Here is an 18,041-nt window from a genome sequence, read left to right on the forward strand (position 1 = left end):
CCGTTTGGGGTAATGCGACTGGTTACTTAGTTTGATGTGATATGATAGTATTGTGTGAAATTATTCTGAATTGATATGAAAGTACAGCGATTTATGTTTCTAGAAATCGATTCACATTTAGATGGAATATTTGACTATTTTAGCTGCCAGAGCCAGTCTACCTCTGAAAATAACATACAGTCCTTGGACCTTGAGGAGTAACGGGGGCAGCAATCAGCAGTGGAAACAATAACAAAGAGTACTCCTTGCCCGTTTCAGTAAAAAGCTGAGGGATGGGGCTGGAGAAATGCAACCATCCATGATACCAACATTCTAGTTTTAACCATGTTTTGAGGATATACAGTGTTTGTTTATATTTACTGACAAACATTGGAGTAAAAAAAAGCTCATATTGTGGGTTCTGATGGGGTACGACAGTTGAACTAACCTCATGAGGCATTTATAAGTGATTTCTTCAAGAAACAATGGGTACATATCATTAATGTATAAGTCCCAAAATGGATGTAACAACTGCTGATTGCCCCTTTAAGACTACATATTGGGCTAATCTAATAGGAGATATTGAGGACTACAGTATTTCAGGCATTGTCATTAAATGCATTTGATCAATTGTTAACGTTTTGTTGATGGTCCACTCTTGACGTTCTACACGTTACAGTGTAGCTTCAGCCATTCCTACAGAACAACATTAAAGTGTAGAACCCCTTTACTGCATATTGGTTCAACGACTGCAGAGACGGTACTTACTGGTCTTAAACAGATCTCCAACCTCCTCTTCTTTCACACCAAAAACTGCATCCTCCTCTTTATCTGCCTCTTCGTCTTTTACTGTAACATCCTCCTCCTCTTTCACTCTGAACGCGTCTTCCTCTTCTTTCACTCTGAACGCGTCTTTCTCTTCTTCTTTCAGGGTAACAGCCTCACCCTCTACTTCTTGTTTTACTGTAACAGCCTCCTCTTCCTTCTCCTCTTTCGACAATGTTCAGCCCCAGAGCTTCTTTCTCCGTCCAGCAGACCACCTCTTCTTTAACAGGAGGGGAGAAGCTTACTGACCTCATGTTCGGGGATGTTAGCTAGCTAGCTATCATTAGCGACTAGGCTAGTGCTAATTTAACCAGCCAGCTACTATAGCTGACTAATACAAAATAACGTAATATTAAATTAAATAGGTTAACAAGTAGATACGACCTAAGTGTGTCGAAAACACAGTAGCTCATATACACCGAAAGCGTATAAATAGCATGAATCTTTCGGCTATGTTGACTAGCAAGCTACCGAGGTGGTTGACGAGCTGTTTATGAAGAACCGTCCACTAGATTATACATCACGCCAGCAGCATCGCCTGAAAGACGCACATCGCCGTCTGCTGACTGGAGGGGAAACGCAGTTGAGGATCATATTTTATTTTCAGACAAAGATTATTTTAAATGGATTTAATTAAATAATACTATTATATTGAGACATACAAAGACAGGAATGTGTTGATTGATTAGTGAGATTAGTGAGAACTAAATTAGTCAAACTAAATCTAAATAATTAGCAAGCTACTGTAGGTCATGTATATAATGAACAGACTAGGTCTATACTGCTCCTACATGGTGTAACAATACATAATGTAGATGTATATAATGAACAGACTAGGTCTATACTGCTCCTACATGGTGTAACAATACATCATGTAGATGTATATAATGAACAGACTAGGTCCATACTGCTCCTACATGGTGTAACAATACATCATGTAGATGTACACTACCATTCAAAAGTTTGGGGTCACTTAGAAATGTCCTTGTTTTTTAAAGAAAATCTAATTTTTTACCTGTTTTTGCTTTGTCATTATGGGGTATTGTGATGTCAATATGGGGCAATGTGATGTCTTATGGGGTATTGTGATGTCATTATTGGGTATTGTGTAGATTGATGAGGGGGGGGGAATTATTGAATCAATTTTAGAATAAGGCTGTAACGTAACAAAATGTGGAAAAAGTGAAGGGGTCTGAATGCTTTCCGAATGCATTGTATATATAGGGGCAGTACTTAGTGACATCACTTCATGAAACAGGAGGTACAAATATATAACATAGTTTCACATTATCAACATTCAATGTATCAAAATATATGACAAAGATGATCAATCTCCTCCTTCACATCTGACTCCTGATGATCAACTTCCTCCTTCACATCTGACTCCTGATGATCAACCTCCTCTTTCACATCTGACTCCTGATGATCAACCTCCTCCTTCACATCTGACTCCTGATGATCAACTTCCTCCTTCACATCTGACTCCTGATGATCAACCTCCTCCTTCACATCTGACTCCTGATGATCAACCTCCTCCTTCACATCTGACTCCTGATGATCAACCTCCTCCTTCACATCTGACTCCTGATGATCAACCTCCTCCTTCACATCTGACTCCTGATGATCAACCTCCCCCTTCACATCTGACTCCTGATGATCAACCTCCTCCTTCACATCTGACTCCTGATGATCAACCTCCTCCTTCACATCTGACTCCTGATGATCAACCTCCTCCTTCACATCTCCTGATGCTCAACCTCCTCCTTCACATCTGACTCCTGATGATCAACCTCCTCCTTCACATCTGACTCCTGATGATCAACCTCCTCCTTCACATCTGACTCCAGTGATCAATCCAGAGCGTCTTCTTTTTTGGGGAACCCCGATGGACGACGTCATCGAATAGGACGTCATCACCACCACCGCCCACAAGTTAATTGTCATTCAGGTTATTAATGGGAAGAACATTAGCAATATGTCCTGTTTGGTAACTTGTCTTTCGTTCAAAGGATTCACATTGGCAGGTGCACAGGGAGAAACCCCATTAAAAAAACTCAGTTGATCTTAAACTGCGAAAACACTTTTGGAAGTCTTTAACTGCATCAAAGTCTGTGGCCTGTGATGTTGGGACAAATGATAGTCCCTTATTATACAAGAGACATAATTCACAAATTCTACAGCACAACGGCAGAGTCATGTCTTCAGTGTAAAACTAACAATGACTCAATAATCCTTCTGGGAATGTTATGATGTCATAAAGTTATGGGCGGAGTTAGAAAGTTGGCTGTCAGAAGTACAGTTATACAATGTAAAATTACTTTTAATCTGTCTGTCTGTATATTTCAAAACATGGCATTTGAGGGTGCAGTGAGATACCCTAGAGTTGGACGATATTTTGCTCATAAATCATCTTAAAAATTATACTTAATTAAACCTGGAAATCCACCAATCCTCTGTTGTTAATTCAATAGAAAGGTCAAATGCTTTATTATCTAAAAGTTGAAAGCGACAGAGAGAAATAAAATGGTGCTGATGAATGCACTGGCTGTGTTCTAGTGGGTCTGGGCAGGTGTGATGTTGTTAATGGAGATGGAGGTGTGTTCTAGTGGGTCTGGGCAGGTATGATGTAGTTAATGGAGATGGAGGTGTGTTCTAGTGGGTCTGGGCAGGTGTGATGTAGTTAATGGAGATGGAGGTGTGTTCTAGTGGGTCAGGTGTGATGTAGTTAATGGAGATGGAGGTGTGTTCTAGTGGGTCAGGTGTGATGTAGTTAATGGAGATGGAGGTGTGTTCTAGTGGGTCTGGGCAGGTGTGATGTAGTTAATGGAGATGGAGGTGTGTTCTAGTGGGTCTGGGCAGGTGTGATGTAGTTAATGGAGATGGGGGTGTGTTCTAGTGGGTCTGGGCAGGTGTGATGTTGTTAATGGAGATGGAGGTGTGTTCTAGTGGGTCTGGGCAGGTATGATGTAGTTAATGGAGATGGAGGTGTGTTCTAGTGGGTCTGGGCAGGTGTGATGTAGTTAATGGAGATGGAGGTGTGTTCTAGTGGGTCAGGTGTGATGTAGTTAATGGAGATGGAGGTGTGTTCTAGTGGGTCTGGGCAGGTGTGATGTAGTTAATGGAGATGGAGGTGTGTTCTAGTGGGTCTGGGCAGGTGTGATGTAGTTAATGGAGATGGAGGTGTGTTCTAGTGGGTCAGGTGTGATGTAGTTAATGGAGATGGAGGTGTGTTCTAGTGGGTTTGGGCAGGTGTGATGTGGTTAATGGAGATGGAGGTGTGTTCCAGTGGGTCTGGGCAGGTGTGATGTAGTTAATGGAGATGGAGGTGTGTTCTAGTGGGTCTGGGCAGGTGTGATGTAGTTAATGGAGATGGAGGTGTGTTCTAGTGGGTCTGGGCAGGTGTGATGTAGTTAATGGAGATGGAGGTGTGTTCTAGTGGGTCTGGTCAGGTGTGATGTAGTTAATGGAGATGGAGGTGTGTTCCAGTTGGTCTGGGCAGGTGTGATGTAGTTAATGGAGATGGAGGTGTGTTCTAGTGGGTCTGGACAGGTGTGATGTAGTTAATGGAGATGGAGGTGTGTTCTAGTGGGTCTGGGCAGGTGTGATGTAGTTAATGGAGATGGAGGTGTGTTCTAGTGGGTCTGGTCAGGTGTGATGTAGTTAATGGAGATGGAGGTGTGTTCCAGTTGGTCTGGGCAGGTGTGATGTAGTTAATGGAGATGGAGGTGTGTTCTAGTGGGTCTGATGTAGTTAATGGAGATGGAGGTGTGTTCTAGTGGAACTGGGCAGGTGTGATGTAGTTAATGGAGATGGAGGTGTGTTCTAGTGGGTCTGGGCAGCTGTGATGTAGTTAATGGAAATGGAGGTGTGTTCTTGTGGGTCTGGGCAGGTGTGATGTAGTTAATGGAGAAGGAGGTGTGTTCTAGTGGTTCTGATGTAGTTAATGGAGATGGAGGTGTGTTCTAGTGGGTCTGATGTAGTTAATGGAGATGGAGGTGTGTTCTAGTGGGTCTGGGCAGGTGTGATGTAGTTAATGGAGATGGAGGTATGTTCTAGTGGGTCTGGGCAGGTGTGATGTAGTAAATGGAGATGGAGGTGTGTTCTAGTGGGTCTGGACAGGTGTGATGTAGTTGATGGAGATGGAGGTGTGTTCTAGTAGGTCTGGGCAGGTGTGATGTAGTTGATGGAGATGGAGGTGTGTTCTAGTAGGTCTGGGCAGGTGTGATGTAGTTAATGGAGATGGAGGTGTGTTCTAGTGGGTCTGGGCAGGTGTGATGTAGTTAATGGAGATGGAGGTGTGTTCTAGTGGGTCTGGACAGGTGTGATGTAGTTGATGGAGATGGAGGTGTGTTCTAGTAGGTCTGGGCAGGTGTGATGTAGTTGATGGAGATGGAGGTGTGTTCTAGTAGGTCTGGGCAGGTGTGATGTAGTTAATGGAGATGGAGGTGTGTTCTAGTGGGTCTGGGCAGGTGTGATGTAGTTGATGGAGATGGAGGTGTGTTCTAGTAGGTCTGGGCAGGTGTGATGTAGTTAATGGAGATGGAGGTGTGTTCTAGTGGGTCTGGGCAGGTGTGATGTTGTTAATGGAGATGGAGGTGTGTTCTAGTGGGTCTGGGCAGGTGTGATGTAGTTAATGGAGATGGAGGTGTGTTCTAGTGGGTCTGGGCAGGTATGATGTAGTTAATGGAGATGGAGGTGTGTTCTAGTGGGTCTGGGCAGGTGTGATGTAGTTAATGGAGATGGAGGTGTGTTCCAGTGGGGCAGGTGTGATGTAGTTAATGGAGATGGAGGTGTGTTCTAGTGGGTCTGGACAGGTGTGATGTAGTTAATGGAAATGGAGGTGTGTTCTAGTGGGTCTGGACAGGTGTGATGTAGTTAATGGAGATGGAGGTGTGTTCTAGTGGGTCTGGACAGGTGTGATGTAGTTAATGGAGATGGAGGTGTGTTCTAGTGGGTCTGGACAGGTGTGATGTAGTTAATGGAAATGGAGGTGTGTTCTAGTGGGTCTGGGCAGGTGTGATGTAGTTAATGGAGATGGAGGTATGTTCTAGTGGGTCAGGTGTGATGTAGTAAATGGAGATGGAGGTGTGTTCTAGTGGGTCTGGGCAGGTGTGATGTAGTTAATGGAGATGGAGGTGTGTTCCAGTGGGGCAGGTGTGATGTAGTAAATGGAGATGGAGGTGTGTTCTAGTGGGTCTGGACAGGTGTGATGTAGTTGATGGAGATGGAGGTGTGTTCTAGTAGGTCTGGGCAGGTGTGATGTAGTTAATGGAGATGGAGGTGTGTTCTAGTGGGTCTGGACAGGTGTGATGTAGTTAATGGAGATGGAGGTGTGTTGTAGTGGGTCTGGGCAGGTGTGATGTAGTTAATGGAGATGGAGTTGTGTTGTAGTGGGTCTGGGCAGGTGTGATGTAGTTAATGGAGATGGAGTTGTGTTGTAGTGGGTCTGGGCAGGTGTGATGTAGTTAATGGAGATGGAGGTGTGTTCTAGTGGGTCTGGGCAGGTGTGATGTAGTTAATGGAGATGGAGGTGTGTTCTAGTGGGTCTGGGCAGGTGTGATGTAGTTAATGGAGATGGAAGTCTGTTCTAGTGGGTCTGGGCAGGTGTGATGTAGTTAATGGAGATGTAGGTGTGTTCTAGTGGGTCAGGGCAGGTGTGATGTAGTTGATGGAGATGGAGGTGTGTTCTAGTAGGTCTGGGCAGGTGTGATGTAGTTAATGGAGATGGAGGTGTGTTCTAGTGGGTCTGGACAGGTGTGATGTAGTTAATGGAGATGGAGATGTGTTATAGTGGGTCTGGGCAGGTGTGATGTAGTTAATGGAGATGGAGGTGTGTTCTAGTGGGTCTGGGCAGGTGTGATGTAGTTAATGGAGATGGAGGTGTGTTCTAGTGGGTCTGGGCAGGTGTGATGTAGTTAATGGAGATGGAGGTGTGTTCTAGTGGTTCTGATGTAGTTAATGGAGATGGAGGTGTGTTCTAGTGGGTCTGGGCAGGTGTGATGTAGTTAATGGAGATGGAGGTATGTTCTAGTGGGTCTGGGCAGGTGTGATGTAGTAAATGGAGATGGAGGTGTGTTCTAGTGGGTCTGGGCAGGTGTGATGTAGTTAATGGAGATGGAGGTGTGTTCTAGTGGGTCTGAGCAGGTGTGATGTAGTTAATGGAGATGGAGGTATGTTCTAGTGGGTCTGGGCAGGTGTGATGTAGTAAATGGAGATGGAGGTGTGTTCTAGTGGGTCTGGACAGGTGTGATGTAGTTGATGGAGATGGAGGTGTGTTCTAGTAGGTCTGGGCAGGTGTGATGTAGTTGATGGAGATGGAGGTGTGTTCTAGTAGGTCTGGGCAGGTGTGATGTAGTTAATGGAGATGGAGGTGTGTTCTAGTGGGTCTGGGCAGGTGTGATGTAGTTAATGGAGATGGAGGTGTGTTCTAGTGGGTCTGGACAGGTGTGATGTAGTTGATGGAGATGGAGGTGTGTTCTAGTAGGTCTGGGCAGGTGTGATGTAGTTGATGGAGATGGAGGTGTGTTCTAGTAGGTCTGGGCAGGTGTGATGTAGTTAATGGAGATGGAGGTGTGTTCTAGTGGGTCTGGGCAGGTGTGATGTAGTTAATGGAGATGGAGGTCTGTTCTAGTGGGTCTGGGCAGGTGTGATGTAGTTAATGGAGATGGAGGTGTGTTCTAGTGGGTCTGGGCAGGTGTGATGTAGTTAATGGAGATGGAGGTGTGTTCTAGTGGGTCTGGGCAGGTGTGATGTAGTTAATGGAGATGGAGGTGTGTTCTAGTGGGTCTGGGCAGGTGTGATGTTGTTAATGGAGATGGAGGTGTGTTCTAGTGGGTCTGGGCAGGTGTGATGTAGTTAATGGAGATGGAGGTGTGTTCTAGTGGGTCTGGACAGGTGTGATGTAGTTAATGGAGATGGAGGTGTGTTCTAGTGGGTCTGGGCAGGTATGATGTAGTTAATGGAGATGGAGGTGTGTTCTAGTGGGTCTGGGCAGGTGTGATGTAGTTAATGGAGATGGAGGTGTGTTCTAGTGGGTCTGGGCAGGTGTGATGTAGTTAATGGAGATGGAGGTGTGTTCCAGTGGGGCAGGTGTGATGTAGTTAATGGAGATGGAGGTGTGTTCTAGTGGGTCTGGACAGGTGTGATGTAGTTAATGGAAATGGAGGTGTGTTCTAGTGGGTCTGGACAGGTGTGATGTAGTTAATGGAGATGGAGGTGTGTTCTAGTGGGTCTGGACAGGTGTGATGTAGTTAATGGAGATGGAGGTGTGTTCTTGTGGGTCTGGGCAGGTGTGATGTAGTTAATGGAAATGGAGGTGTGTTCTAGTGGGTCTGGGCAGGTGTGATGTAGTTAATGGAGATGGAGGTATGTTCTAGTGGGTCTGGGCAGGTGTGATGTAGTAAATGGAGATGGAGGTGTGTTCTAGTGGGTCTGGACAGGTGTGATGTAGTTGATGGAGATGGAGGTGTGTTCTAGTAGGTCTGGGCAGGTGTGATGTAGTTAATGGAGATGGAGGTGTGTTCTAGTAGGTCTGGGCAGGTGTGATGTAGTTAATGGAGATGGAGATGTGTTCTAGTGGGTCAGGGCAGGTGTGATGTAGTTAATGGAGATGGAGGTGTGTTGTAGTGGGTCTGGGCAGGTGTGATGTAGTTGATGGAGATGGAGGTGTGTTCTAGTAGGTCTGGGCAGGTGTGATGTAGTTAATGGAGATGGAGGTGTGTTCTAGTGGGTCTGGACAGGTGTGATGTAGTTAATGGAGATGGAGATGTGTTATAGTGGGTCTGGGCAGGTGTGATGTAGTTAATGGAGATGGAGGTGTGTTCTAGTGGGTCTGGGCAGGTGTGATGTAGTTAATGGAGATGGAGGTGTGTTCTAGTGGGTCTGGGCAGGTGTGATGTAGTTAATGGAGATGGAGGTGTGTTCTAGTGGGTCTGGACAGGTGTGATGTAGTTAATGTTTCTATGATGTTGTTTGTATGTGAATGTTTTGTATTGTTTATAAAATATCAAATAAAATATTAAAACATTTCCAATGCAAAGTAACACCTCACAGTTCTATTTTTGGAGTTATTACATTAAACCAATCAGAATTTAGAAGAATGCCAAAGTCAGGTGTGAAGTAATATGGAGGACCAACCTATTCCCTATGATGTAAACTACAACAGAAATATCTTCAAATGTATACCTTCATATTAAACCAATCATTTGCCCTCATGACTTGAGTCATTAAAGTAAACCACCAAAAATAGGTTCATTACTCAAGGCTTTGAGCGACACAGAATTTAGAACAGCCAAATTATTATAGATGATGTCCCACACCGTAGCGGCGTAGCCTTCATGTCTTCTACTAAACCACTGGCCGTGTTCGAGAGCATCAAATCCATGCTGCGTTGTGGGTAAACGGTGACTGGCTGACTGATTTATAAATAATAATGAGTAGTTATTTATGATGTAAGGTGATATGTAGATCAGTCAGTTGGCAGTCGCCTGCTCCGGTATCAAACGTAACATATCGAAAAGTTGACAATACAAAAATGAGCAAGCAGGTTGATTTCCTCTGTTGTCTTGAGCCCACGGCAAAAACGCACCAGAGCCCACCGTGCTAACGGGTTCCCACTAGATAACACAACCACACAGTTAATGAAAAGCATGAGGTGAAGCTTGAGCTAGATATCAACCTATCAAACTAGTGTGACCTTGCTGGTCTCTCAAGTCAGTGAGTCAACACAGGAAGGAGCAATGGATGGATAGTTCATTTATTTCCAAAGCTGCAATGATGGGACACACACAGTATGGATGAATGATCAGTAGTGACGGGGTATAAATAGCACTCCCACAGCAATTCTACATTAATCTGCCCTATAATATACTAACAAAAAAACAATTGATTGAATGATTTAACACATCCTACTAATTCCTAATTTACTATAATAAATGAATCAATTGTTTACATGTGTCTCATAGTCACTACATCAGAATAAACTGTCATCCATTTTACTATCAAAATATATCAAATTAACCTGAAGATTTACCCAATGTCCCCCTCTGGTGGGGAAAAAGTATAATACACCTAAACTAACAAAACCGGGCTAATAAACTGTCTGGTGTTCATGAGTTTATAAAACATATACTTTATACATTTGTCATAAATGACCTGCATTGATGAGACACACAGTGTGGATGAATGATCAGTAGTCGACAGGGTAAAAATAGCACTCCTAAAGAAGATGCATTTTCCAGTTAGATACCAACTTGAAAGAGGGAACTTTAGCATAAAACCCACATTGAAAACTGAGATTTGGCAAATAACATATAAAGAGAGACTTACTTGACACCAAACCAACAACAGTAGTTCCTAAAACATAAATTGCTAATGTATGATTTAAAACGTGGATTTTATGATGTAATGTCAACTTTATACATTTCTATCCCAGGACCACTCAATTTTCAAATTCTCCAAAAACCTGCTGTGGATTACCCAGAATCCAATACTTTTATCACTGAGTGTATTACACCGAGTGTAACATAAACACACGAGCAGCGCAGCGGTCTAAGGTATGGCATCTCAGTGCTAGAGGCGTCACTACAGACCCTGGTTCAAATCCAGGCTGTATCATAACAGGCCGTGATTGGGAGTCCCATAGGGCAGCGCACAATTGGCCCAGCATCGTCTGGGTTAGGGTTTGGCCGGGGTAGGCCGTCAATGTATATAATAATTTGTTCTTAACTGACTTGCCTAGTTAAATAAAGATTAAATATATTTAAAACATGTAGCTTCATTACACCGTTACACTGGCATACAAACTCAGTAGCACAGAGTAGATCATCCATATGACCTTAGGAAATAGTGCATTGTGGGTAGTTTAGAAGATTTCCCGAAATAAGTTAAAAAAAATATGTAATAACGCAAAAACATAACTGTTTGTACTTATAGGTAACCATATCGTGACTACAACTAGCTTACTAAGTCTTTAACCACACTGTATTGTTACACTGGTGAGTAAAAACTAATGCCTCCTACACTTTAACTTGTTGTCTGAAGATAAAATATACATTTTACTCAACTGCGTTACCCATTCCAGTCAGCAGATGGCGGTCTGCGACTTTAAGGTTATGCTGTTGGTGTGACGTATAATCTAGTGGACCGAACGCGTCTTTCAGCAGCAGCAACACAAGTTAGTCAGACACCTCGATAGCTTGCTAGACAAAAGAGCCGAACCAATATAGCTCTTTAGACGCTTTAGTGTATATTAGCCACTGTGTTTTAAACCCACTTCTATCGTCTAGTTAGTTATCCAATTTAATTTCATATTTACGGTGTTGTTGTTATTAGTCAGCTAGCGGGCTTGTTAAGTTAGCATTAGCCTAGCTAGCTAACATCCCCGACCATGCGGTCACTAAGCTACTCTCCTGCTAACGGAGATGAGGATATCACTGTAAAACAAGAAGTAGAGAGTGAGGCCGTTACTGTGAAAGAAGAGGAAGACGCATTCAGAGTGAAAGAGGAGGAGGATGTCACAGTAAAAGGAGAGGGGGATGCAGTTTATGGAGTGAAAGAGGAGGGAGAGATGACTGTTACATCGAAAACGGAGGAGGAAGAAGAGGAGGAAACTGGATTTCTGGGCCCGGTTTCCCAAACGCATCTTAAGGCATCCAATGGTTCTAAGGATGAACTTAGCCATAAGATGGTTTTGAGAAACCGTTCCCTGATTAACACTAGTAAGTACTGTCTTAAATACAGAGACACAAACTCTGCAGTTGTTGAACTGATGTTTGGTGTTAAAGGGGAAATCTGCAATTGCTACATCGATATTGTGACTTTTAAATTATTTATTTATAGCCATTGATTCTTGAAGAATATAACACATGCCTCATGAGCTTAGTTCAACTGTTTAACCCATCAGAACCCCAAATAAGTTTTTTTACTACAATGTTTAGAAACAATGTAAATCAACACTGTATAGCATCAACATGGTTAAAACTATCATGTTGATATCATGGATGGTCAGTCCTTGCATCCATAGGTCTGTCTGTCTCTAGTTACATTTCTCCAACCCCATAATCATTTTATTACCAAAACAGTGGTGGAATGACAGATTTGTTATTGTTTGAACTGCAGATTGCTGGGTTGTGTGGGTTTTTTAAACAGAAACAAAATGGCTGCCCAGAGACTTGGTTTGGTAAACAGCTGAGGGATGGGGGAAGGAGAAGTGTAACCAATCAAGTGCCGAATGGTGAAAGGGCGAGAGCTGGAAATATTTTACGAAAATACTCTGAGGAACTATTGTCATTCGCAATTGATTTCATTAAGACTTTGTTTACTTGCTGTTTGAGGTGAAGAAAAAATTACTTTGAGAAGCTCCACAACTCATTAGTGGTGCAGCTTTAAGACAATGAGAAGTACTATCAGACATCCCCAAATGGGCACATTTATAGGCAGGTAGACTAATCCTACCTCTATATGTGTAACCAGGTAGACTAGTCCTACCTCTATGTGTGTAACCAGGTGTGCGTCCTTACTCAACATTGCCAGGAATGTTTCAAATGAAAGACAATTTAATAAATTGACAAAACTGGCGTATCTTGCGGGGTCGGGTCTGGGTGGTCTGCCAGGGGTTGTTTCATTTAGTATCCGTTTGGGTCAGCATTATGAAAACCTAGTTTCCCTCCTTCAGGGAACAGTAGTTATAGTCAGCTTATGATAAACTTCAACGTAAATTCTGGATCTTGCTGTCGGACAATTTTGACAGTCAAATTACAAACATCACGACATGCAACAACAACCAAAGTGCTTCTTCATTCATTACTCTGGTAAAGACAGTTATGCCGTGCTCCACGTTGGATCCAACATCCCTAACAAATTGGTGTTTATAATGTTATTGTCTGCTTGATTTACTGTAGGGTCTCGTTAGTCTGTTTGGGCACAGAGATACTTAGCTCATAATGTGTAGAGAACTGTTCCTTGATGGATAGGCTATTGTACAACACACAGAGCTATTTTCCTTTATTCAGGACATTTAGAATGACAACACATTACAGAGTAGCCTAGTGGGATTATTCACAAAATTATCTGGTGATCAGGTTATGAAATGTCATGACAAAGACATTTTAGTTTCCATGTTTCACCTGAAATATTAAATGATATATAGTCCTAGGTCTATGTTGTTGTTAGGTGAAGTTATGGGTCCTACAGTAGGTCTATGTTATTGTTAGGTGAAGTTGTGGATCCTACAGTAGGTCTGTTGTTGTTAGGTGAAGTTATGGGTCCTACAGTAGGTCTATGTTGTTATCAGGTGAAGTTATGGGTCCTACAGTCGGTCTATGTTGTTGTTAGGTGAAGTTATGGGTCCTACAGCAGGTTTATGTTGTTAGGTGAAGTTATGGGTCCTACAGTAGGTCTATGTTATTGTTAGGTGAAGTTATGGGTCCTATAGTAGGTCTATGTTGTTGTTGTTGTTAGGTGAAGTTATGGGTCCTACAGTAGGTCTATGTTGTTGTTAGGTGAAGTTATGGGTCCTACAGTAGGTCTATGTTATTGTTAGGTGAAGTTATGGGTCCTACAGTAGGTATATGTTATTGTTAGGTGAAGTTATGGGTCCTACAGTAGGTCTATGTTGTTGTTAGGTGAAGTTATGGGCCAATTTGTTAAACACTTAATGTACAAACCCTCAGTTTCAGGCTGATGGCAAAGCTAGCTAAAGAGCATTTTACTGGTTGAAGTGTTTTTTAAGTATAAAGCAGTTGATTTTGCGACAATAACACAAACATATTAAGCAGGAGATTCAAAGGAGCGTTACAGTTATTATCCAAAAGTAATGTGAAATGCACTCATATTCAACCTGTAAATGGAGGCTATTTTTGCTGTCAGCCTATGAGAACTCCCCTGAGTTTTCCCCCACGGTGGTGAATTAGTAACTAGAGCTTAATGTGAGTTTCCTTGAGTAGCACTCCTGATCTTGCGCTGTAATATTCAGAATACATTGTGGGAAACTAAAATCTTTCTTCACCATTTTTGTTCCAGGCAGATATACTACATCCATAACTAGTGGTTTCCTCATTAGCAGATATACTACATCCATAACTAGTGGTTTCCTCATTACCAGATATACTACATCCATAACTAGCGGTTTCTGCAATCAAATTGTGTGTGCATCGCCCTCATGCTGCTATTTTAGCACAGAACACAGAAATGGGCCTTTTTTGGAGACCAAAGGTCGTCTGGTCTGGCACACTGCTTAGGTCTTGACTGTCTTAAGACAATTGTAAAATAATTTAACAAACATCAATTGTTGTACAACTGCATGGGTACGCTTTGGGCATCACCTTTTACCTCAAATAAACAGTGGATTTCTGCTGTTGTGGGCCTTTAACCGTCTGACATTGTTGTTCACACAGGAGAGATACGGGACTATCGTGGATCCTCTGGGGAGCCTCAACAACAACATGATGCTGAAGAGGCAGAGAAGAGTCTCTCCACATCAGAACACATCAAGAATCACCAGTGGAGACCCACAGGGAAGAAATCTCACCGCTGCTCAGACTGTGGGAAGAGATTCACCTCATCAGTAAAACTTAAAATACATCAAAGACATCACACAAGAGAGAAACCATATGGCTGTGCTCAATGTGGAAAGAGTTTTGTTAAATCTAGCCCTCTGACTGCACATCAGAGAACACACACAGGAGAGAAATCATATAGCTGTAATCAATGTGGGAAGAGTTTTTCTTCTTCTGGCTATCTAACTATACACCATAGAACACACACAGGAGAGAATCCGCGCTGTGATCAATGTGGGAAGAGTTTTTCTACTTCTAGCAATCTAACTATACACCATAGAACACACACAGGAGAGAAACCTTATAGCTGTGGTCAATGTGGGAAGAGTTTTAGTCGATCTGGAGATCTGACAGTGCACCAGAGAAAACACACAGGAGAAAAACCGTTTTGCTGTGATCAATGTGGGAAGAGTTTTGTTCGATCTGGCCATCTGACAGTGCACCATAGAACACACACAGGAGAGAAACCTTATAGCTGTGGTCAATGTGGGAAGAGTTTTCCTTCTTCTGGCTATCTAACTAGACACCAGAGAACACACACAGGAGAGAAAACTCTTAGCTGTGACCAGAGATAATCTGATAAAAGATCTCTGATCAAATATCAGATAATTTATATATGAAGGAGTAGGTTCATGATATCAATGAATTAATGTCACAATGTAGAATGTTTTAACATTGTAGTAGGAGTATTTTAATGTCACAATGTAGAATGTTTTAATATATAGTATATTAATATACTCTGCAGTCAGTCAGTCAGAATGTCACAATGTAAAACCCTAAACGTTTGCCCCCTTATCAATTGGTTTCAACATTATATGGATATTCGGCTCATTGGGGGAAATCCAGGCTCTGAATTGAAAGAGTACTATTTATGTGATTTAACACAAAGTGACTAACAAAAAAAGAGTTGTCCTCTAACCAGTGATGTACACATTATTTCCAGAATCAACTGATTTCAACATGATATCGATGAGTTATGACAAATAAGTGTTGTGTTCCTTTGTTTAGCGACCCCTAAATTTAAATGCATCACTCCAAAATGTAGCTGACTGTCTTCTGCAGGTTGTCCTCTAACCAGTGAGCTAACAGATATCTCCTATTTCCATGTTTTTTTGTTGTTGTTAGTTTCAACAGCACGTACAACCGGATTTCCCCCCAAATCGATATCCGTGATTTATTGCTACTTGTCAAAACAACAGTGTTTTTGGTGCTTGTGCAGTTTATAAGGAGCTTGTTTTGAAAAAAGACAATTATTGTGGCAGATGTTTGTGTATTTACCACATGTTAGGTTTTCAATTTATCCCAAACGGTTTCTGTATATTGGTTATTAATTTGGACACGTTAAAACTGTGTTTTGACATTGGGCTATCCCACCTAGCAAAATGTAATTGAAAAGCCGTTGAAAATAATACTATGCAATCAAATATTTCATATTTACATTTCATGAAACATTTAGTAATGGAATTTATTCATGCAACCAACGGACAGTTTTTTGGTACAATTATATTGACATTGTTGCCCTTCTTTTAGAATATCAAGGTTAATTCTCAGATGTGCCAACCCAAATGTACTAGAGCATGACATGACATTGCGGACTGGGCCCCGATCCAACAACATGCCTATCGAGTGAACCCTGAAAAGAGAGAGAAGCTCTGCAGTGAGGTGGAATGTTACTATGGATATTGCAGGAGTTTCCTCTTGAAATCAGACATGTCCGTGGTAAAAACAACCTGGTTGCTGATTTTTCCGTATTGGAGATGAGTTTTGTTTGGGCTCGTTCCAAGGGGACGAGAGTTCTAGAAGCTAGTGAGTTTTAGGAAGACGAGAGTTCTAGAAGCTAGTGGGTTTTAGGGAGACGAGAGTTCTAGAAGCTATAGAAAGAAAAATCTTTGTGGGAATAATAAAAAATAAATATTGTTTTTAATTGTTGTTTGCAAGTAGACAGACACCATGTTTATATTGTAGAAGGTGAAGCATTGTAGTTGATTATAATGTGAAATGGAAGTTGTTTTCTGTTGTTGGTGAGCAAACTCTTAAGGTGTTAGTTAGTCTTTGGTTTTTCCACTTATGTTTTGAGGTTGGACTTTAGCGCGTATAGCTCGTTAGCACGTAGGACGCACTGATTGGTGTCACCTCTTTAGTCAGTATGTGTTACACCTGTGCTGGCTTGTCCATCTCGTTAGTGGGAAGGTGTTTCACCTGAGCTGGTCCAGGTTCTATTTAAGAGTGTTTGGCCCAGTGCTCCAGTTGTCTTGATAAATGTGGAATTGTCAACACCTTTAGTTGTTCCACCTTTTTGGTTTGCTTCCTGTCTTTAAGTTTGGTGTGGGTTTTTCTTTTGTTTGTCTCTTCTTGGGCAGATTTACTGGGTCTCATGGTGGGTGTCTTTTAGGTCCCAGTTGTTGTTACTAGTCAACTTTCAGTCGACACCCCCATAGTGTCTTTGAGAACCCCTCCTAAAAAAACAAGCTTATATTTTGGGTTGGATATTGCATCCAATTAGTGTTTTAATCATTGGTCTTTAAGTTGTTAATCTTCTGTTTTTTTATCCAGTTATTTTTTTGTTTTTTTATGCTGTTATTTTTGTGTACTAAGTATTTCTGTTTATTTTCAATGTTTTCTCCTGTGAAGCCATTGTGATGCATCCATGTCTGAAATGTGCTGTATAAATAAAGCTTGATTTGATTTCAACAAATGAACCCAATGACTGATCAATCAAAAGACCCTCCATCTTAGTATGAAAAACAGTATCAATCCCACTTTTCAAGCCTGCTGAAGGCGTGGTGGAGTGGTAAACACCACCCCCGGTTCTACCAGGGGCTTGAGGTGGTCTCCCACAGCTCTGCTGGTGGAGTGGTAAACACCACCCCCGGCTCTACCAGGGGCTTGAGGTGGTCTCCCACAGCTCTGCTGGTGAAGTGGTAAACACCACCCCCGGCTCTACCAGGGGCTTGAGGTGGTCTCCCACAGCTCTGCTGGTGGAGTAGTAAACACAGCTCTGCTTATGTCATGTTCTGTGGCCTTGCCGTTCCATTTCTTGACTGCCCCTGCAACACAGAAAGAAACATATTTAGTCATATTATATAAAACACTCAAAGTAATGGATATGGAGCATCTATGGCCTCAGTTACACCTGGCACCTAAATGTGACTTCTGTCATCTGATCACTCCAAGCTGAATTAGGTTCAGATCTACCAGGATGGGCCTTTGACAGTCTGGACGCAGTCAGGTCACCACATATAAATAAGCAATGTAAAGAGATGGGGTGAATGATTGGGGAAAAGTACATTCTATACAAATGACCTTCATAATAACAATCAACTAATGTGTGTGCCTGAGGGGAAATTAACTTTCCTACTGACAAAATGGGTGAGAAATTACACCAAAACCAGTGGACAATTTGCACTGCTGCTGAAAAACATCACAGCATGATGTTGCCATGACCACCGCTTCACCGGGATGGTACCGATTTTCTCCAGACATGACACATGACATTCAGGCCAAAGAGTTGGTTTAATCAGACCAGAGAATCTTGTCTCTCATGGTTAGAGTCCTTTAGGTGCCTTTTGGCAAACTCCAAACGGGCTGTCATGTGCCTTTTACTGAGGAGTAGCTTCCGTCTGGTCTCTACCATAAAGGCCGGATTTGTTGGAGTACTGCAGAGATGATTGTCCTTCTGGA

The 18,041-nt window shown here is 42.3% G+C and overlaps 1 protein-coding gene across 1 annotated transcript in view; it reads right to left on the reverse strand.

The window, feature by feature from the left end:
• The window catches only part of LOC139542237 (zinc finger protein ZFP2-like), a 50,330-nt gene extending 49,005 nt beyond the window's left edge, over positions 1-1,325 (reverse strand). The window contains exons 1-2 of the mRNA XM_071347430.1: positions 1,307-1,325; positions 748-972 (exon numbers count right to left, since the gene is read on the reverse strand). Of these exons, the coding sequence (XP_071203531.1) occupies positions 748-972; positions 1,307-1,325 (244 nt within the window). The remainder of the gene's footprint in view (positions 1-747; positions 973-1,306) is intronic.
• Positions 1,326-18,041: the final 16,716 nt, after the last annotated feature.

The sequence above is a fragment of the Salvelinus alpinus genome, chromosome 2 (genome assembly GCF_045679555.1).
Source record: "Salvelinus alpinus chromosome 2, SLU_Salpinus.1, whole genome shotgun sequence".
Taxonomy (NCBI): Eukaryota; Metazoa; Chordata; class Actinopteri; order Salmoniformes; family Salmonidae; genus Salvelinus; species Salvelinus alpinus.